Source organism: Hibiscus syriacus, unplaced genomic scaffold, assembly GCF_006381635.1.
Source record: "Hibiscus syriacus cultivar Baekdansim isolate YM2019G1 unplaced genomic scaffold, ASM638163v2 tig00116976_pilon, whole genome shotgun sequence".
NCBI lineage: Eukaryota > Viridiplantae > Streptophyta > Magnoliopsida > Malvales > Malvaceae > Hibiscus > Hibiscus syriacus.
Window position 1 is genome coordinate 1,284,476 of NW_024063500.1, and position 22,774 is coordinate 1,307,249.

The following is a 22,774-nucleotide window of genomic DNA, read 5'->3' on the forward strand; positions in this document are numbered from 1 at the left end:
GATTAAAAATGAAGAAGTCAACACGAGGCACAAACGACAATTGAAATAAGAGCGAGTGACACATAAAAGGCCGAAATACATTCTAAGTTTGTCCAAAAGGTGTTAAATGACGAAAGTCGCAAGTTGAGGGAGGATCTAGAAAAAAGCACTGAGGGAGAACGAGGAGTTCCATAGTAAAAAAAAAGCCAAAAACAAGTATACTATCATTTGAATTTGTTATTGACGTAACTGTAAAAATTACCATAAAATTTTTTAGAGTTTTTAGTAATGTTGCATGTCCAAAATTATTAACATGAATGAAACAATACAGAGAATGGAGTTTCAAAAAAAGGGACAAAAACATATTAATGATGGTATATTGTGAGACATGGTGGATATATGTGTTATATACGTAGATAGGAGACATGTTATACTTTGTTTTAAGCATGTTATATGATAGCTTATGAGGTATTTAATGCATTTTGACATGATCATATTAAATTTAGGGACTAAAAGATTAAGTAGTTGAAATTAAGGTTGATCGAATATTGTTGTTGAAATCGAAATCATCTTCTATGTAAATATATAATTATCATTTAGGAGATATATATTGAGAATATTCTAGATTAATATAAAAAGAGTAGATGACTAGTGAGTCCAAGAATTTATGCCTCTCATACCTTTCACGCCGAAGGAGAAATCTATGATGACTTTAATGATAAAGATGGAATCCAAGAGTTTGAATCTAATTTGGGGGATGTTTTAGCGGGAATATCATTCCCTCCAATTACTTAGGTATTTATCATTTCTCATGATTTTAGACCAAAATGCTCTTAAAACATTTTTTCTCAAAAATATCCTTATTCTGTCGTTGAATAAAAATATTTTCTATGAAGGTTAAATTGCAAATTTATCCTTAAACTGTTTTAGACTTACAAAAAAATCCACGATTAGAATTTTATATGAAGTTTAGGGGTTAAAATAAAATTAGACCCTTTCATTAAACCTATTTATCTTTTAAATTTTGTAAAAAAATTATATAAATTTTATGAATTTAAATTTTATAAATAAAATATATAAATTAAAAATAGTAAAATTATATATTTTCTATGATTTTTTATACAAATATTTTCATTTGAATATTTAGAATTCAACTTGTTAAGAAACAAATATATAATAATAACAATTTGGTAAAATATACATTCCAATAATCTTTTATTCATTTAACCAAACATTATAATATTACATTTCTGCTAAACAAATCAAACATAACAATGCAACATTCCCAGTAATGTAGTAGAAAATGTTATATTTCGGTAATCTTATTCCTAGAGGTAATGCTACAATCCATGAACCAAACACACCCTAATAATAAAGATGGAATCCATGAGTTTGAATCTCATCTCAACGATTCAAGAACACATTAAGGGCGTGTTTGGTTCAAGTCATCTCACATTAAGGGCGTGTTTGGTTCAAGTCATCTCACATTATCGGGGGAATGGAATGTCATTCCCCCGTTTGGTTGGCAAACATTTCCAACCCCCGGTAATAAGTTATTACCAACAGTGGTATTTTGGAGGTATATTACCGGGAATGTGATTACTCACATTCCCTTAGGTATTGTTATATTCCCTGCGTTTTGGACTAAAATGCCCTTGAATTGTTTTTTCCAAAAATATTATTCTTCTGTCGTTGAATAAAAAAATTATACGAATGTTAAATTACAAATTTATGCTTAAAATATTTTAGATTTACAAAAAAAACTATAATTAGAATTTTATATGAAGTTCATGTGTTAAAATAAAATTTTACCCTTTCATTAAACCATTTATATTTTCAATTTTGTAAAAATAATTATATACATTTTATAAATTTAATTTTTTTAAGGAAAATATATAAATTAATTATAGTAGAATTATAGTAGAATTCAACTTGTTAAAAAATAAATATATAATAAGGACAATATGATAAAATATATATTCTAATAATCTTTTATTCCTTTAATCAAATAGTGTAATCTTACATTCCTGCTAAACGAACCAAACATAAAATACAATATTTTCAGTAATCTTATTCTAACCGATAATCTTATTCTCGTTAGTAATCTTATATTCCGTGAACGAAACGCAGGACATGAGTCTAACCGCATGAGTTTACGCCTATTGACTCCGAGGCACGCCTAATGATAAATATTTGAATGTACTCTAGAGTCTTAGACTACGTGTCAGCTTAGCCATATTAGCTTTGTGTCAGTTAGGCAGTTGTATCTGCCTTGGGTTTTCTAAAACACATTTGGTTAAGTCAGTTTACCATATTACCTCGTATATAAAAGCACGTGCTTGTAATGTGTAAAACACATATCCTTTGTGAAATAAAGAAAGTATTTCTTCTCTTCTTCTTGTTATCTTAGGTGGTGTTTATTTTTACTGTGTAATATATGTAAAATTTTTATGTCTGTGCCGCGCAGATCACGCGCAGACATTAGGCTTCGCAGACCGTTTATTTTTTAGAAAATAGAAGTTCTTCTAACGTCTGCACGTGGTCTACGTGGCACAAACTTGATCTTATGTATGCAGATGTCTTCTAACCTCTTCAAAGAGGTTTTATATTTAATTTTATATTATATTTGATTTTAATTTTAATATTAATTTTTTAAATAAATTAAATATTACTTTTTTAATATTATATTATAGATATTAATTTTAATAATAATTTTTAAATAAATTAAATATTAATTTTTTAATATTATATTATAGATATTTAATTTTATATCATATAAATTATTTTATATATTATTAAAGTTTTATATTTATTTTAATTATTTTGATTTAAGTTTAAATATAATATTTTTTGGATTTGTCATTTTTAAATTATATTTAAACTTTTTATACAAAATGTAAGTATTTAAACCACATTGCTTAATAAAAAATGATTTCATTGTTTGATAATTAAGATTTTAAAATATAAAATATAAAAAATTATAAATTATGTTTTTAAAATTTTAAAATATAATCGCAATTAAATAAAAAATAATCATAAAATAATTTGATAAATTAAAAAATATTTTCTAAAAATTTCATATAATTATAAAAATAAATTATGAATATATATTTAAAAAAATTAAAAGTATTACATAATTGCATAATTAAAAAATCATATAATTAAATGATCATTTATAAATTTTATTCTATAAAACTTATAAACTAATAATACATGTGATTATGTGAGACTTATAATAGAATTAATAAGGTGGTGTTTGTTTTTCTAAAAAAATTATTATTGTAGTTGTATAAATTATTTAAATTTCAGTATTGTAAAACTAAAATTATTTAAATCTCAGTATTGCAAAACTCTTTTAAGTTTAAAAAATCAGTTTATTTATATTTCAGTTTATTTTAGCAGTCTGCAGACGTTAAAAAACAAACAGTCTTCTTCTTGCAGACTGCAGACTTTTGGTCCACCTCTTCTGCTGCAGATGCCTGCAGATATGGTCCGCAGACTACAAACTTTTTACCTCTGCAAAAATAAACACCACCTTAGTTTCTACCTTTCCTTTTTTAGATCCTAATTATGTCTTAATCTTTGGTGAAAATACCCCCATAGGTTCCTCTATTGTAGATTATTGTTTTAAATTAATCTTTTTTATTATCAATTTAATCTCCCTTTTATACTGATTGTTTCAAATTAGTTTATTTATAATTAAATTGATGGATTTGATCTATGTATTAATGAAAAAATATATTAAATAAGACATTTTTAATAGAATTAATATAATTTAATAGAATTATTAATAAAAATTATCATAGATTAGATTGGATTAAATTCTGATTGAACTATCATGACGTCAAGAAACCGAATTATTTTATTAGATTAGCTTTGGAGAATGACTTCAAATGCTTTCTTCTCCAAGTTGATAGCGTTGATTTCTTCAGGATGGTAATTTCCACTTCCCATCCGAGTTTCAATGTTTCAAAATTCCTAATCTATTGGATTGAGCATGCTTTGTTGATTTTAAGCTAACCTGATGAAGTAAATATGATTACAAATTATTTTATGAAACTCGATGAAAAAACCAATGACAACATGTGAATCCTCATTGTTGCTTCTATGAATATTCAAGAATTATTGCAGCGGGACGTGATCGGTCCCTTTTACTTGATTCGACTTGCCTAATATAATCAAGTCAAGGCTTAAGGGTCATTTTTTGCCCATGTAGTAGAATAAATTTATCATTTTCATCTCTATGATATTTTTGTATCAATTTAGCCTTCAAAGTTGTTTAGTTACATTAATATATAACCTACACACTAACTTAACCTAAACCATAAACACTAAACTCTTACTACTAAAACCCAAACCTTAAACCTAGATCCTAACTTAAAACCCTAAACAATAGCAAATATTTTAAACATTGATACAATTAAACAACTTCAAAGGTTAAATTGCTACGGAAATATTATATGAACGAAAATGATAAATTAAATTTATTACAGGAGGAAAGTGACCCTTAAACCTATAATCAATTAAGCTTATTCTCTATTGAAAAAAAATACTTATTATTTAAAAACGACATGATCCATCTCAACCACCACTTGCCTCAAGTAATTTGACAACAATGATGTTATTGGTCTCAATGTTTGCAAATTATATTACCTAATGAGATTCTTACTTAAAGACCTTTGAGAATTTTTAATTAAATTATATTTGAATAGCTTGCAAAATACGAGTGTTCACTATTAAAATGATCAAGAATCTTTTAACATATTATTTTATATTCATCTAAGAATTAAAAAAAAAACAATTGTTTTCGATTAATAGGTCAAGAAACTCATCCAACTATAATAACAATTTTACTTTCCATATATAATTATTTTATCTCAGAATAAATTTAAATCAACAAATTTGTATACCTTTTAACTATATTATTTTGTCCTCAAACTTATTTAGTTGTATTAATCTTTTTTTATGTTGATTAATATAATATTGAAATAATTGTCTATTATGTTAGTGATAATCACATCTGAATGATGATGTTACATATGAGTTTAATTGATCTTTCATCAAATTTAAATTTAGAACTAAATTTATTTTTATAAATATTTTAATTTTTTTATTTAAAAGTTAAATAAATTTTTAAACTTTTAATAAAAAGAACAATAAAATTTCAAATTTTAAGTAGAATTAAAAATACAAATATAAAAAATTAATATTAAAAAATATTTTAAAAATTTTCAATATAATAAAATTGTAAAGAAAAAATAAATATATCTATTATTCTCTCAAAAGTTATTATGTTTTCCATCATAAAAAGTATTCTTAAATTATTCCAAATTTTTGAAATTGTATTACTAAATTTACAAAAAAATCGCCTAATATAAAAAATGTTATTTTCCTGTTTGTTTTTGGAAAAAGAGAATGGTAAATTACACGTTTGATGTCTAAATTATTACTTTTATTTTGTTTTGCTATTTAAAGTTTATTTTTCAAGATCATATCCAACATTTATTTTAAATTTCATTTTGATAACCCACACTTTTTATGCTCTTCGGTCATCTTTCTCAACAGAGATATAATTGTTACGATATCACACCAAACAATAAGAAATCTTATTCACCAATTACATCAAAATGTCACGCTAGCTACCACCTTCAAGTTGAACTTTATCTCGCCACCATCCTCTCTTTGTTCATCTCATCATCGTCTTCACCTCCATGAAAGAATACACCATCCAATCATCTTCATTACAGTCATGGTGCATATGCATATTTGAACTGTTTGACCTTTGTCTAACTCAAGAAGTAGTACAATGATCTAAATTTGGAGTCAAGATTTGTATCTTAACTTGAACTACGATACACTAAGTAATGGGCTTAATTGAGAATATTGGGTCAAGATTTGAATTAATTAAAGGATAAATTAAGCATGAATAATGATACAAATAAGATTTTTGAGCTAAGTGTTGAAGTTGGGGACTTATGGTGTAATTTACCCATTTATGAAAAATATGCAATTGCATCTCGTAGATTGATTAGTCAGAATTGTGAAGATTGCTTGGAATTCAGTATTAGAGGATCAGACAGTTTTTAGATATATTTCTTGAGAAGTTGTAGATTCTTTTATAGATCGAGAATTAGAATTTAAAATCAAGATATCAATTACGTGTGCAACGGTTTTATTTGTTGCGAAGAATCGATGATCTAATAAGATTGACGACTTGTTTGATTAATTGAAAATAATGATATATACATAATTTTATATTATGGGTGAATTTATAAAATTTTAGAGGAAAAAATAATTATCAATAGAAAATATAGAAAAAAACCTAAATTATATGAAGATTTAAAAGTTTCATGGAGTAACTACTTCCACTAACCCCTTGAGTGAATAAAATGCTTTCAAAGGTTGACTTGAGATTAAAGTATTTTTTTTCATTAATTATTTTATATTTAGTGATTAAAATAAAAATAAAACGTGATATTAAATATAATTTTATTAAAAGATTGATTAAAATAAAAAATTTAAAATGAGCAAGATACTAAATAAATAATTTATTATAAAATATTTTACATAAGATTATAACACCATAAAATACACAACTCGAACGCGGACATAAAACGGAATATACCAACAATCCCCCCTCTATAAATATCCTCTCGCATCTTCGTTTTCAATCACTTCTATAGATGTTGAAATATAAAATTCCACCCACGTTTTCCAACTTCAATTTTCAAAGTAAAAGAACAACATTACGACTCGAAGTCTCAACTACAGTCAGATCAAAAGAAAAAATACCCATCAAAGTGCAAAGAAAATAAGCTAAATCTAACCCAGAAAAAACATGTGTTTGGTTTTGTTGTGCGGTAAACAAGAGAGAGAGTTGGGACGGGGACGGGTGCAAGCGCCTGGGTTTTGCCCGCACTGCGGCGGCAAAGTGGAGGCCGTCGATGTCGAGAGCAGATGGAGGTTATGTTTCTTGCCCGTTTGCTTCAATATCAACAGAAAATATTACTGCATCTTGTGTGCCAGGCGTTTGGTGTTGTATTGCTAGCTAGTTCCATCCAGATTTTGCTCTTCTCCTTTCTTTTATTTGTTTATTTATTTACTTCTGATTTTGCTAATTGTAAATGCTTTTCTCCCCTGTATAAATGAACCTTTTCTTTCTGTTTTGTTCTTTAAAGCTTTTCCACGAGGAAAGAGAGAACATTTAGATCTGAGATTCCAGTTTCTCCAGAATATACATATGGTTTTAAACACAAGCTACATTGATTTTCTGGGTTTAGTTTGATAAAGTGACTACATTGAATGCTTTGAAAGTGTGAGGACTCCTTTTAGATATTAACAACAATTTTCTATTTGTTCGTAGCAAGTTAATGGGAAAGTGAGAAATACAGTTCAAGAAGTGTGTTTGAATTTTGTGTGTTTATTCTACGAAAAAAAAAACACATTATCTTTAATGTGTTTGATGGAAAATTTTAAAAATAATTCTTGAACAATTAAAATATATGGAAGTAGGAGAAAATATTTTATTGTTTTTTTTATTAATCTGAAGTAAATTCAAGATAGTATTTGTTCAAAGAACACTCTCACTCATTGACATTGAACACTCAAACTATTAGCATTCAAGATGCTCGATGCCGGAACTCCAAAGAATAACAATAATTCTTTTACCACCGAGGTTATTTGGTTCATGCAATATTTCATTCGCTTTCGTTATATATATTCTAAAAATTTGATATAAAAAAAGGTTGGTTGCCTTCTCGGTTCTAAGCCTTCATCCTGGTTATTTCAGATCGAATCGCATTGTATACCTGATTTTGGCGAGTGAGTCTCCGAACAAGAATTTTTTATATACGTATATACCTCGAACTCGAGACCAACTTAAACAATATCCATCTATCTACTACTTAAACCAACCCTCATTACTAAATTTTGATAGAATTTAAAACATTTTTTTAACTTTAAATATAAAGTTGATTTATATAAACATAAAAAAATTTAGAGTTTATTGCATCATATGTCCCCCAACTATAATCATCATGTTAAATCGGTCCTTAAACTTTTAGATATTTTAATTCCATCCTTGAACTATGAATCTCATTCTAAATTAGTCCTTAAACTTTTAAACATTCTAATTTCATCCCTAAACTATGATACTCTTTCTAAATTGATCCCCAAAATTTTGAATATTCCAATTTCATCCCCAAATTCATCCAAAAATGTAATTAGTTTCAACCATGGTGTAACCTAAATTTTTTTTTTGAAACATATAATAATATAACTTGATCTAACGGTTTTATTAACAAGGGATGTGCTAGTTTATACGTATAGTTTGGGATGAAATTGGAATGTTCAAAAAGTTTGGGGACCAATTTAGAATGTATGTCATAGTTTGGGGATTAAAATAAAATGTTCAAAAGTTTGAGTACTAATTTAGAATGTATGTCATAGTTTAGGGATGAAATTGGAACATTTAAAAATGTAGGGACCAATTTAAAACAAAGGTCATACTTTGAGGACATATGATGTAAGTAACTCTTATTTTTAACTAGAGTTATTTTATATTTTGTTCTCCTTAACATTGTCTTAGATATCTAATTGACTCCTACTTCTTAGATTATTTTGATCCTTGAACTTTATCTTAAATACTTAATTGGTACTTAAATTTAAAAATTATCAAATACTTTGATGGCAGATAAGTTTCTTTTGATTAATAAATTTGTGGAACCGACGTTTTAGTTTTCGGGAAATTTGTATTTAAATGGATAAATAAAAAAAATTACAATAATATTAAAATTAATCATTATAAATCATAAAAGAACAAATTAATAATTATATATAGTGTGCCTTCAATGATGAAAGAAAATATTAATTTTTCTAAAGAATTCAAATTTTAGCAGCTGTATTTTCAGAATGTATATGAGTTGTTAATATATTAAAAATATCTAAAAAAATACTGCAATTTTATGGGACTGCATATTACTTAAAATTCAACACCCAAATTCTAGGCTTGACATTTATTAACAAACTAAGGCATATGTGCATTATTATCCAAATTCACACATATTTATGAACTGTTAAATTAAACTCATTTTCGGTGTGTCCATATTACTTTTTTATTAAAAAAATATTTTTTTTATTTTAATATTTTTTTATATAATCTTCCCTTTTTTTGGTTGCCCTCCTTTTTACTCATTTATATACGAAGAATTTGATAATTTTTTTATGTACATATTATAATAATATAAATTTGTTTTATAAAAATCAAATAGTATGTTACATTAAAACTTAATCAATAAAGTCGATTCTAATTCAGACCTCTAATATTAAAGTCTAAAACCGGTCTATATTTTAAACGAGACTATTTTTTTTTATCGAAATTGATTATTTAATTTAATATTTTAATTTAAATATTTTCAAATTTATATGAACATTGAAATTAAATAGATATCTCAACTATAAATCTAGATAGATCATAGATGTGTGTGTGAATAGGATACTTTTCCTTTTCACTCTGCGGTTGTTTTCTCAAATTTAATAAAAGTCTATTTTCTTTTCATTAAAATAAAGGAACATGGTGACGGTTAATTTAATGGAGAAAGTAGTCCAAGGACAACAGGGAAATTGAGTGCGGTAAATTGCTTATAAGATTGAGACATTTGGGACACATTTCATAAAGTGTCAATGATGCATACTAACTTATGTACATATTTTCCTTTCCATTAGTGTTTGGTGGGAAATTGTGAAATAAATGAAAACCTAAACAACATATATATTTTCCCATTATTATTTACAGTTTTTATGTTCAACTTAAATATACAATGAATATGATCGAATTTAGTTATATTTATGAATGGATTGAAGGGACAGCTAAAAACAACTATTCCGTTTTAAATTTCAAATTATCATATATTTCAGTTTTTTTATATTTTTTTATTAATAATCTATTTTATCCACTAAAATTTTAAAAAAATCAATCACTTTTAAAATTTTAGAAGTTCGCCCCCCTAACATGAAATATTGAATTCGTCTCCGCTTATGTTAATATTATCATTAATATAATATATGTTGATTTTACATCAAGCGTCTTAGTAAATGATTTAAACAAAATAGATAATTATGAGGATGATGTGTAATGAGTGTATCATGAGCTTGAGTGAGAGAGAATGTCAAGGCGTGAGAGATATTAATCTTATATATTAGAAAGGAATATCATCGTTTTTTTAAAATGGCTTTACATATCTTATCAGATATATTTTTTTAGAGAAATATAATAATCTCAAAATAAATGAGGTGAAATAATTATATTTACACGTTTAATGTGATTTTGATTTATATGTGAGGGATAGATATTGATATATAAGTACGAACTAAATTATTTCGATAGTTAAAGAAATTATTATTATGTTTAGTGATTTTAAGTTTAAATACCAGGGACCAAAATAAATTTGAGCTTTCCCTTTCGTCCTACCAGTGGCAGTAGGCAGCTACGGGGACGAGTGACGATGACAAATGGTGGCATATACAACGATATAACCGAGAGATGTCCAGTTTCGTGCAGAGATAAAGTTTTCCAGAATGGACGAAATTGCCCGATTAATGAAAGTCACTGCAGCAGCTTTAGGCACAAAAAAGTAAGTGCAATTACGTAGCCCATTGAAGGCAAACTCGCCGTTGGATCCCCCTCCTACTGCATTTAAGGTGCCCACCCACATTGTGCTCTCAACCAGCCTTATCGCTTAATATGTTTTTTTCTCCTTTTTTAGAGCATGCCCCAACCCAATAATCCGTTTGAAATTTTGTTGAATTCAGAATGACTTTAAATTTAACAAAAATTAAATTTGAAAAGTCTAAAAATATTAAATTATAATTGAAAAGACATGACTATAATTATATGATTTTATTTGAAAAATAATATATACGTATAAATAAATATATATATATATATATATATCCATATATTAATATTTAAATTAGATTTCACGATACATGTAATATCTAAAGTTTTTTTTTAATTTAATTTGATGTTTGAATTTAATTTTATGGTTCGAATTGATACATAAATTTAATTTCATAGTTGAAATAAATTATCTATAATGAGTACTAATTTTTCGTTATAATCATAAGTATTAATTTAGAGCAAAGAGTCAAGTTCATATATCAATATGAACTAAGAATTCAAATTTAAATATTAAACTGGTTTAAAATATATTAGGTACCTAATTAAATTAAGAAATCAAATTTATGCACCTAACTGAAAATGAAAATTTAAGTATTGTTTGGATTTTGAAGTCAGATTTAAGTATCAAAAAATATCATCATCCAATTTATTGGCAGTGCATGAATTTATAGACTAGCAATACATCAAATGTTTATAAAAGAAATACTTATTATTTTAGGATTATAATTTTCATGCTTAAGACCTATTTTAGGTCTTGTATTATGATGAAATTCTAACTTTGCTTCTTCTATTATTATTTTTCCTATTTGGTTCATATTTGCCCTATTTATTGAAGTATTTGACATAAAATCAAACAATTAAAAGGATTAATTTAATATTTTTATCATAATATTATTAATTTTTTTGAATAAAAATGTTTAATAAAACATACAACATCATTTTTTTCTAATGTAAAATTAATATTTCTCACCTTGTGAGGTATGATATTAACATACCCACATGAATGGGCTATCTGAAAGAGATAACCAAAATCTGTGAGGCCCGACGTAGGGAAAGAAACGGGTCTTTCTAAACTGTATTTCGGCTACTGAGCCCATACCATTAGGTTCAAGAAATTAATTTTAAAGCAAAAAGGGGTAAAGTACACAAAAAGTCCCCCGACTATAAGGTATTGTTTTGTTGAGTCTTTTGACTAATTAAAAGTGGCAAAATAATCCTCCAACTATGAGACATTACTTTGTTGAAATGATTATCAAAAGTTACAAAATAATCATTCGACTATTCATATGTTCCAAACTCGTCATTTTTCATTAAAAATTTGACGACCATCTGAGCTAGACGTTAACATGTTCACTGATATGTAATAAAATATGATCACAAAATCATTTAAGTTGTATTTTGTGGATCGAGTCTCTGTTTACATTATGCCATCAAGCCAATGTTTGAAAGTAGTGGTGGTGCGAGTAGACATCATTAAAATATGATTTTATCATATATCGATCAACGGGTTAACGTCCAACTCAGATGACTATTAGTTTTTAACAGAAAATGACTAGTTTGAAATATATGAATAGTCGGTGATCATTTTATAACATTTAATAATTTAAAGACTCAACAAAGCAATGCAGTTGAGAGATAATGTTATAACTTTTAATAGTCGTAAGACTTAATAAAATAATATCTTATAATCTATAGATCATTTGTGTACTTTATCCAAAAAGACTGACATTAAAATGAAAAGTAAAAGAGAAAAAAAAGAAATCAGGAAAAACTACATATTTTTTATTTTTTTTTTAAACCATACATAACGTTTAGTTTTTGTTTCATTTTAGTACCTTATCGTTAAAAACATAACAGACGAGCTTGCCGACCGTCGAATTCGTCAGCCAATGAAGCCCAAACTTTATAACCTGCACCTTTTTTATTGACTGAAAGCGATTCAGGCCTCTGTTACACCAAGTGCTTTAATCTCTCCAAATCGATGATGGACTCTTCATTTTTTTCATCCTCCGATTTCCATGGTCCACCGTCTAATGGGCTTGAAACCAAACTATATTGGTTGACTCGTCATTATGTCGTGGTCCATCGTTTTGATTAATTTTTCGTCCACTGGAACTATGTCATGTCAGCCTATCCGTTAAGTTTTTAATGACGAAATACTAAAATTAAATAAAAAATTAAATGTTAGATATAATTTAAAAAAATGAAAATTTAAGCACTTTAACGGATCAAAACTATGAAGCCTCGCCAAGTTGTATTTTCTTCGAAACCAACCATGAAAACACAGGCTTCTTCTCCCTCCTTGACTCCCCGCCAAAACTCTCTCCTCCTCCTGTCCGTTGCTCACTTTCTACAACGCAACTCCTCCTCCAAAACCCTCAAGAAGTTTCTTTTCGAAGCCCAAATCCAGGTGTTCTTTCTTTCTTTCTTTCTTTAATTTAAAGTTCAAATTTCTATTTATATTCGAACGTAATTTCTGGTTAGGTTGTTGGGTATGTAAAAACTGAGAATGGATCCATTGTTATGTTCCTAAATCTATAAGTACCTGCTTTTTGATGTCTTAGTTGGAGCCTTGGAGTTTTCCATTTTTTCTGGTTTTTATTTGTAATGAAGTGATGGCTTGTCAGGTTACACTTGCACAATAAACAAACCTGCAAGCTCAAAGGCATAAAAAACATATTTTGCCAATGTAAGGACATTTTCTTTATCCGTTACATTGTTTCATCAATGCCTTCACTGATCATATTTTGGTATGTTTATCTGCCGTTTTGACATTAACGGGGATTTTGAAATGGGCTGAAGGTCAGCTATTATGTCATGCTTTGTTTCCGAATGCGAGGGATGGCGTTTCATGCTGTATAAGCAGCTCCTCTCAAGTTTCTAATCAGAAAATATTTCATGTTGGATAAATGTGGCATGTAGTATTACCAAATGCAGCATGTCGTTTCCACCTCCCCAAAAAAAAATTGTAGAACCATTGTAAAATACTTGTACTTACTGAACTATAATGTCCAAGACAGAAGCCAACAGTTAATTTTCGATTTGTCCTAACTATGTCAACATCAGTAGGTGGATCTCATGTTTCTTTTTGCATTTTGATATTTTTATCTCTGTAAGCTGGGAGGTCATGAATAATATATATTTCTGAGTGTCTCTGTACGTGTGTGGTTGCAGTATTTTGTGCTCTTGAAGCATATATTGTTTTCTCCCTCAAGATGGGAAGGTTGTTTCTGCGATACTGTAATTTTCCCTTATTTTTCTGTCTCCTTACTGGTTGTGCGTGTGTATTTGTGCTTGCCACTTAATTGCATTAGGAGGTTCTTCCTTGTGATTTTTTTTGTTCATTGGCTCGACTCTTTATATTTATTTTATTTATGTATTTTTTCAGAAAAATGATTTGACAGGTTTGTCCGTGGATTTGGAAGAAATGTGTTGCAAGTATCTGGCTATGAGGCAGGATGATAAATTTTTTAATTCTTGATTGTTTGAACTTTAGTTCAGTGGGATAATTTCTCTCTTCCTGTGTATAGTGTAATGAAGGATTAGATTGTTGCATGTTGAATCACCCTTGCATTTACATTCACTATTTTCACTGCATTTATGGCTTAAAAATAAACTTATGCTTGTAATTGCATTGAGAATACATAACACAAACAGAAAGTGATATGCTAGAGATCAGAAATGTGCATATTGGACTTTTAGGAAGGGTTGGGTTCACATAGTTAATGGTTTCTCCTAAGTAACCCTTCCAATAATTTTGATTGTGTCCTTTATCAAGCAAAACATGTATAATGCTATTTATTTTGGTAAGACAGAGGCACATATAACTGTTGTAATGCTTGTTTTTTTAACTCTCTATCCGTCCCGTCCTTACCATGCATTATTTTGTTGCTTGTTTCTTTTTTCGCTCTTTTTTATTCCTACTTTTTTGAGGTTTTGTATCATGCAGTGATCCTTCCAGCACCAATTTAAACAAAGAGCAGTTCCATGGTTTGTTAAACTAATAATGTTCTATTGGATGATGACATTAGTGATATATTTTGGTGTTGGGTTTGATGCTCAAAATGTGGAATTGCAGATATTCAGGGGGATGGCAATCCTAATAGTGATGGACAAGTTGACATTGATTCTACCATTACCAAGAAAAAGAAGAAAAGAGGCGATGATAGTGTGGATAATAAAGCTGGTCGATCTGTTGCAGATTATAAATCTGTCAACTCTAAGAAAATTGTGGAGCAAGTTTTCCAAGAAGCAGTGAAGGAATCTGGTACTGATGTTACGAGTGGGTTTCAACTGAATGAGTGTGCTAAGAAAGAGAAGCAGAAAAAGAAGAAAATCAGATCAGATGAATCTCATGTTGATAATGTCGAATGTTATCCTTTGGAGACATTAGGTGGGGAATCTGGAAAAAATTTAGACATGCATTATCTACAGAACCGAATGGAGGGTCTGATGCTGGGATTGAAGGTAAAACTAAGGATAAGAAGAAAAAGAAAAACAAGCTGACTTCAGATTCTTTAGTAGAAGGTGCTGCACATGGTTCAGAGGACACACAACATGCTGCTACTACTTCAGATGCTAATGACATACAATTGGAAGATAAGATTTCCAAATTTAAAAAGAAAAAGAAAAAGAAGGATGAATCTGAAGAAGTAGAGAAAGGAAAATCCAAAGATGATGAAAACAAGATCTCTAAGGTGGATTCAACAGTCACAGATGATAAAAGTTCCAAGAAAAGGAAAAGATTGGATTCTGAAGTACATGACACTCAGCCAGTTAATGAAAATGCTATTGAAGACTCAAAACAGAGGAAGACAGAAACTACAGAACAATTAAATTCATTGGTGGGAGCTGATAAACATGTCGGTAAAGAAAATGGGAACATTGAGAAAAATGGAAAGCATTCTGAGCAAAAGAGCTCGAAGAAGCAGCAAAATGGTTCAGCTCAAGTTTATGGATGTCTTCGTAATTTGTTGGACATTTTAAACAAATGATGTATTGAAACCCAATTCTGACCTCAGAAACTACGGAGGTTTTGATATTGCTTGTATGGTGCATTTGTTCTTCTTTAACCTTATACCATCGTTAGACATGCGTTGCTTGATATTTTCCTCCTCTCTTTCTCCCAAATTGGCAGTTTTTTTTGACAATGTGTGGCGTTTAGAGTTGAAGGAGAATTGCTTTTCGGTTATTTTGAATGGTTCTTATTAAGGCATTAGTTTTCTTAAAATGTGTTAAGTAATAATTATTGTACTTCCAAAATTATTTAGCCTTTGGTTCATAAGTGTTCTAATATTCAGTTTTGTATTATCGCAGGCAAAGAAACCATTTCAAAGAGTGAACCTCGAAGAGGTAGAATTTGTTGATAGCAGGCTTGAAGATAATTCATACTGGGCAAAGGTAAGAACAACTTGCTCCACTTCTTGTTTTCCGTGGGTAAGAGAAACATTCGTTTGGTTAAATAGTGGGGATGAAAAGTATTTTATATTTACAATGCTACATAGCGTTTCTAAATTAAAAGATCATATTTATCATATTAATAATGTTGAGATTTTGAAAGTGAAAGAGAAATGTTTACAATTAAAACTAATTTTAATTATATATAATTAATCCATAAAAGAATGCATGTTTGAAATTAATTTCACAGCCAAATGTGTTTTTCAAAATTAATCTATTACTGAGGAATTCCAAGAATTAAATATTTATGTTAAAATTAAATTAACTATAAACTTCTACAAGTTTTATCATTTTTCTACTATGTTAAAAGTAGTTACAGAATAAAAAAGATTTAAGGCCCATCAATTTAAAAGAGTTACACAGCAAGTATTGATCAGAAAAGAGCAGGTTGATGAATGATTTTTTTAAGATTTAAAGTATGTGTTGGTGGTTAAGCTCTAATATTGTAAAATTCCCTTTAGAAAACTAAAAGTATACTAAAGGCATGGAAGTCATTCTATATTTGAAAAAGAATTTACTCCTTTCTAATTGTTTATACCAATTAGGTTTAAACTGAAGTGAGACTTCTGAGAAAGGGCAGGGATGTGTTAGTCCCCCTTTATTTTGATCAATCCAAACGTATGCTCCATTTATTTTGTTTTTGTACGGAGCGTTTTGGTCACTTGCTAAATCATTGCAGGATGGTGCTGAAACTGGATATGGTGCAAAAGCACAAGAAGTTCTAGATCAAGTAAGAGGAAGGTGTGCGTAAATGTCTGTGATGTATGTTCTCTGGTACATAAATAGCTCAATATGTGAACCCAAGGCTAAGATTATTATGTTGGCTTAGGTTGAATTTAACATGCTACTTTTTGATTCCAACGAAAACTAACATTTATGGTTAGGTGGACTCTGATGTTAGTATGTGCCATTAACATGCTCGTTAATATTGGTGAGATTTTGTTAATTATCAAGATTTTTAACTTTCTTAGAGCGACATTCAAGGCTTAGGTTGTTACCCTCCCCTGTTTTTTCTCTTTGTTTTAATATTTATTGAATCATAGGCTTAATTTAAAGTCTGTTTCTAGATGCTGAACATATACAACAATGCACTTATGAAAGCAGATACATTTGGCAGTTTAAATTAACCTGGTTGACGTCACTTCATTGTGGTTTGTTCTCTTCCAAAGTGTTACATCTTCTATTGGAAATGAATTTTATCTGTTTTTATCTGCTTTGGGTGCTTTTTGTATATGCTTAATGTTGAAAATTGGCACACCAAATTGCATCATTAGTCAACATTATGGGTGACAATTTGGTGGCATTAATGGGGCGGCAAAATTGGTCAAATTTGGCTACCAAATTGTTGAAAATTTTGGATGGTAAAACTATGCAATTAGTCATTGTAATTTAGGGTATTTACAAATTAATCCTTAAAGCTTCAACTATAAATACCTTAGCTCATGTAGCTTCAAAACTATCCTAAAGCATTCTAGCTTTCTTCTAATACTAGAGAATTTAGAGAGTTTCTTGAGAGTTATTTTTTCCTTTTTATCAATAGAGAATTATCATTGTTTTCTCCTTGGTAGATCGAGAGAAGTTGTAATTCCTATTTTCTCATAGTGAAATTCTTCTACTGTTGCTCGTGATTTTTACCCTATATTATTTAGGGGTTTTCCACGTAAATTTTGTGTCTCTTTTATCTTCATTTTTATTTTTCTCAAATTATTAGTTGCGATTTTACTCTATCCGATAGCCGTCTTCCGCAATAATTGGTATCAGAGCCAGATTAGAGTGTGTAATATCTGCTTATTGTCTTTGTGGTTGCCACCAAAAGGTGGATCTTCCAACATAAGAAATTAAGAAGTTATTACCTATTCTTTGAAGGTTCTAGAGAACTATTCACGATAGTGAAATAGTAGGAGCTATCCGTAAACTAAGCAATGATAACGAAATTTGATATTGAAAAGTTAAATGGGAGAAATTTCTCATTGTGGAAATTGAAGATGAAGGCCATCCTGAGGAAAGACGGTTGTCTAGCAGCTATCAGCGAAATGCCAATAGATTTCACAGACGACAACAAATGGATCGAAATGGACGGAAATGCTATGGCAAAGTTTCATCTAGCATTAGCAGATGAAGTATTGTCAAGTATCGAGAAGAAGAAGACAGCTAAGGAGATATGTGATCATCTCACCAAGCTGTACGAGGCCACATCGTTGCACAATAAAATTTTCCTTGAGAGAAAATTGTACACTCTCCGTATGCCAGAATCTACTTCAGTGACGGAGCACTTAAATACACTGAACACTTTATTTTCTCAGCTTACATCCTTAAGCTGTAAAATAGGAGAACAAGAACGTGCTGAACTTCTACTTCAAAGTCTATCGGATTCGTATGATCAACTGATCATCAATTTGACAAACAATAATGTCACCAGTCTAGTCTTCGATGACGTTGCAGCTGCTGTTCTACAAGAAGAAAATCGGCGCAAGAACAAGGAAGACAGACAAGTAAATCTGCAACAAGCAGAAGCGTTGACAACGATTACAACGATGAGAGGGAGATCAACAGAACGTGGCCAAAGCAGCAGTCAGAAACATGGTAGATCGAAGTCGATAAGCAAGAAGAATTTAAAGTGTTACAACTATGGAAATAATGGTCACTTGAAGAAGGATTGTTGAAGTCTAAATAAAAACTCCAATCCACAAGGCAATACCGCAAACACTTCAGATGATGGAGATGCTCTATGCTGTGAAGCGTCAACCACCGTGGAATGAAGAAAACGATTTGCAGATATATGACTCATTGATTCAGGAGCAAAATATCACATGACCTCAAGAGGAGAATGGTTCCATCATTATGAACCTGTCTCAAGAGAATATGTGTATAGTTGCAATGATCATGCCTTAGAGATCGTTGGCGTGGGAACCATCAAATTGAAGATGTATGATGGAACAATTAAAGTTGTTCGAGATGTGCGGCACGTGAAAGGTCTGAAGAAAAATTTATTATCCTACGGATTGTTGGATAATAATGCTAGCAAGATTGAAACACGGAAAGGAATCATAAAGGTGTTCCGTGGAGCGCTTGTGGTGCTGAAAAGTGAAAAGATAGCTGCAAACTTGTACATGCTGAAGGGAGAGACATTGCTAGAAGCAGAAGCCTTTGTTGCCTCATGTAGTTCAGATTCTGCAATGCTATGACATAAGAAACTTGGACACATGTCAAAACAATGAATGAAAGTCCTTATGGAGCAAAAGCTACTTCCAGGCTTAACAAATGTATCACTTACTTTGTGTGAGCATTGCATAACAAGTAAGCAGCACCGGTTGAAATTCAACACATCAAATTCTAGAGGCAAAAGTGTTCTATAATTGGTTCACTGTGACGTATGTCAAGCACCAGTAACATCCCTAGGTGGAGCAAAATACTTTGTCTCATTTATTGATGACTACTCCAGGAGATGTTGGGTGCACCCTATTAAGAACAAGTAAGACGTGTTTTCAAATTTCAAAAACTTCAAAGCGCGAGTGGAACTTGATTATGGAAATAAGATCAAGTGTTTCAGAACAGATAATAGAGGAGAATACACAAGCGAAGAATTTGATGACTTTTGCAGGAAAGAAGGCATCAAAAGACAGTTCACAGTGGCGAACACTCCTCAACAAAATGGAGTGGCAGAGCGAATGAACAAAACCTTGTTAGAAAAAACAAGAACAATGTTGAGGGATGCAGGCCTAGAAAAATCATTCTGGGCAGAAGCAGTCAATACCGCCTGTTATTTGGTGAATTTAGCTCCATCCACTGCAATAGAGCTGAAGACACCAATGGAGATGTGGACTGGAAAATCAGCTGATTATTCAAAACTCCATGTATTTGGAAGTATAGTGTACGTGATGTACAACTCCCAAGAAATTTCAAAGTTGGATCCAAAATCCAAGAAATTTAAATTCTTGGGGTATGCTGATAGAGTAAAGGGGTATCACTTGTGGGATCCCACTGCCCGCAAAGTAATCATCAGTAGAGATGTTATCTTTGTAGAAGATAAACTACAAAGAAAAGAAGACGATGATAGCGCTGAAAAGTCAGAGACTACTCATATACATGTGGAAAAAAAGTTTGAACAAGGAGATTCTTCTAAAGCAGAACCAGCACATGATGAACAAGAACCAGAGAGTTCTGAAGCTCCAACAACTCGTCAATCAGATCGTGTGAGAAGACATCCCAATTGGCACTCAGATTATGTTATAGAAGGTAATATTGCATACTGTCTTTTAACAGAGGACTGTGAGCCATCAACATACCAGGAGGCAATAAACAACTCATATGCTTCACTGTGGATGATGGCGATGCAGGAAGAAATTGAAGCCCTTCATAAAAATAATACATGGGACCTTGTGCCACTACCACAAGGAAGGAAGCCAATTGGTAACAAATAGGTCTTCAAAATCAAGAGAAATGGTGACTATCAAGTTGAGAGGTATCGTGCAATACTGGTGGTCAAAGGATATGCTCAAAAAGAAGGTATTGATTTCAATGAAATATTTTCTCCTGTGGTTCGACTAACAACAGTTCGAGTAGTTTTGGCAATGTGTGCTACATTGGACTTACATCTAGAGCAGCTAGATGTTAAAACAATTTTTCTTCATGGAAATCTTGAAAGAGAAATTTATATGCTCCAGCCTGAAGGTTTTGAAGAAAAAGAAAAGAAGAACTTGGTTTGCAGGTTGAACAAATCTCTGTACGGTCTAAAGCAGGCATCGAGGTGTTGGTATAAGAGATTTGATTCTTTCATTACGTGCCTTGGATATAACAGACTTAATGCAGACCCTTGTGCTTATTTCAAGAGGTCTGGTGATAATGATTTTGTTATTTTGTTATTGTATGTGGATGACATGTTGGTTGCAGGAACCAACAAAGATCATATTGAATAATTGAAGGCACAACAAGATTCTAGGGATGCAAATTCACCGAGACAGAAGTAATAGGAAGATTTGGCTTTCACAAAAGAATTACTTGAAGAAAATCTTGTCACGATTCAGCATGCAAGATTGTAAGCCAATTTCTACCCCTCTTCCTATTAACTTCAAATTATCCTCCAGTATGAGTCCTAGCAGTGAAGAAGAGAGGATGGAGATGTCTCGAGTACCTTATGCATCAGCAGTGGGAAGTTTAATGTTCGCTATGATATGCACAAGACCAGACATTGCACAAGCAGTGGGAGTGGTTAGTCAGTACATGTCGAATCCAGGAAAAGAGCATTGGAACACAGTAAAGAGGATCCTGAGATACATCAAAGGGACCTCAAATGTTGCATTATATTACGGAGGATCAAACTTACTAATCAATGGGTATGTAGATTCTGACTATGCATGGGACTTGGATAAAAGCAAATCTACTACAGGATATGTGTTTAAAGTTGCTGGTGGAGCTGTAAGTTGGGTCTCAAAATTGCAGTAAGTTGTGGCTACATCCACAACAGAAGCAGAATATGTAGCAGCTACACAAGCCAGTAAAGAAGCAATATGGTTGAAGATGCTATTAGAGGAGCTTGGGCACAATCAAGAGTATGTCTCTCTGTTTTGTGACAGTCAAAGCGCCTTGCATCTAGCAAGGAATCCAACATTTCATTCAAAAACAAAGCACATACGAGTTCAGTTCCATTTCATTCGTGAAAAGGTGGAAGAATGAACAGTAGATATGCAGAAGATCCATACCAAAGACAACATAGCAGATTTTATGACGAAGGCGATCAACGCTGATAAATTTACCTGGTGTCGATCCTCATGTGGCCTGTCAGAGACGTAAGCAACATGAAAGGTACAAGGTAGAAAGAATGGTGTGAAGATATGATTGTTCCAATCAAATCTTTAAGTGGGAGATTGTTGAAAATTGGCACACCAAATTGCATCATTAGTCAACATTATGGGTGGCAATTTTGTGGCATTAATGGGGCGGCAAAATTGGTCAAATTTGGCCACCAAATTGTTGAAAATTTTAGATGGTAAAACTATGCAATTAGTCATTATAATTTAGGGTATTTACAAATTAGTCCTTAAAGCTTCAACTATAAATACCCTAGCTCATTTAGCTTTAAAACTATCACAAAGCATTCTAGTTTTATTCCAATACTAGAGAATTTAGAGAGTTTCTTAAGAGTTATTTTCTCCTTTTTATCAAGAGAGAATTATCATTGTTTTCTCCTTGGTAGATCGAGAGAAGTTGTAATTCATATTTTCTCAGAGTAAAATTCTTCTACCGTTGCCCGTGGTTTTTACCCTATATTATTTAGGGGTTTTCCACGTAAATTTTGTGTCTCTTTTATCTTCATTTTTATTTTTCTCAAATTATTAGTTGCGATTTTACTCTATCCGATAGCCGTCTTCCGCAATACTTAAGAAAGACGGTGTCTAAAATAATGCTTCTGATTGTAAACGCAGGGATTTCAGGCACGAGAAGACCAAGAAGAAACGTGGATCATACAGGGGAGAACAGATGATTTCCATTCGCACTCGGTAAAATTCAATTACTCCGACAAAGAATAACACTGTCGGGCTCTGCTATACATTTATACCCTTTTCTTGCAATTGAGGAAATATGGAAAAATATATTAAGTGGAACTCAATGAAAATGCTCGAGTTTGTCTATCGAGTCTTCAGTTTTGTTTTGTTAGGGTCG

The 22,774-nt window shown here is 30.7% G+C and overlaps 1 protein-coding gene and 1 pseudogene across 1 annotated transcript; both read left to right on the forward strand.

Annotated features, from left to right (window-relative positions):
* Nucleotides 1-6,678: 6,678 nt before the first annotated feature.
* LOC120192624 lies at nucleotides 6,679-7,066 on the forward strand. Its single transcript, XM_039195374.1, has one exon. It carries the CDS (start codon nucleotides 6,818-6,820, stop codon nucleotides 7,025-7,027), a length of 210 nt encoding a protein of 69 aa, XP_039051305.1. The 5' UTR covers nucleotides 6,679-6,817; the 3' UTR covers nucleotides 7,028-7,066.
* Nucleotides 7,067-12,893: 5,827 nt separating this feature from the next.
* Nucleotides 12,894-22,641, forward strand: LOC120192701 (annotated as a pseudogene).
* The last annotated feature ends 133 nt before the right edge of the window (nucleotides 22,642-22,774 follow it).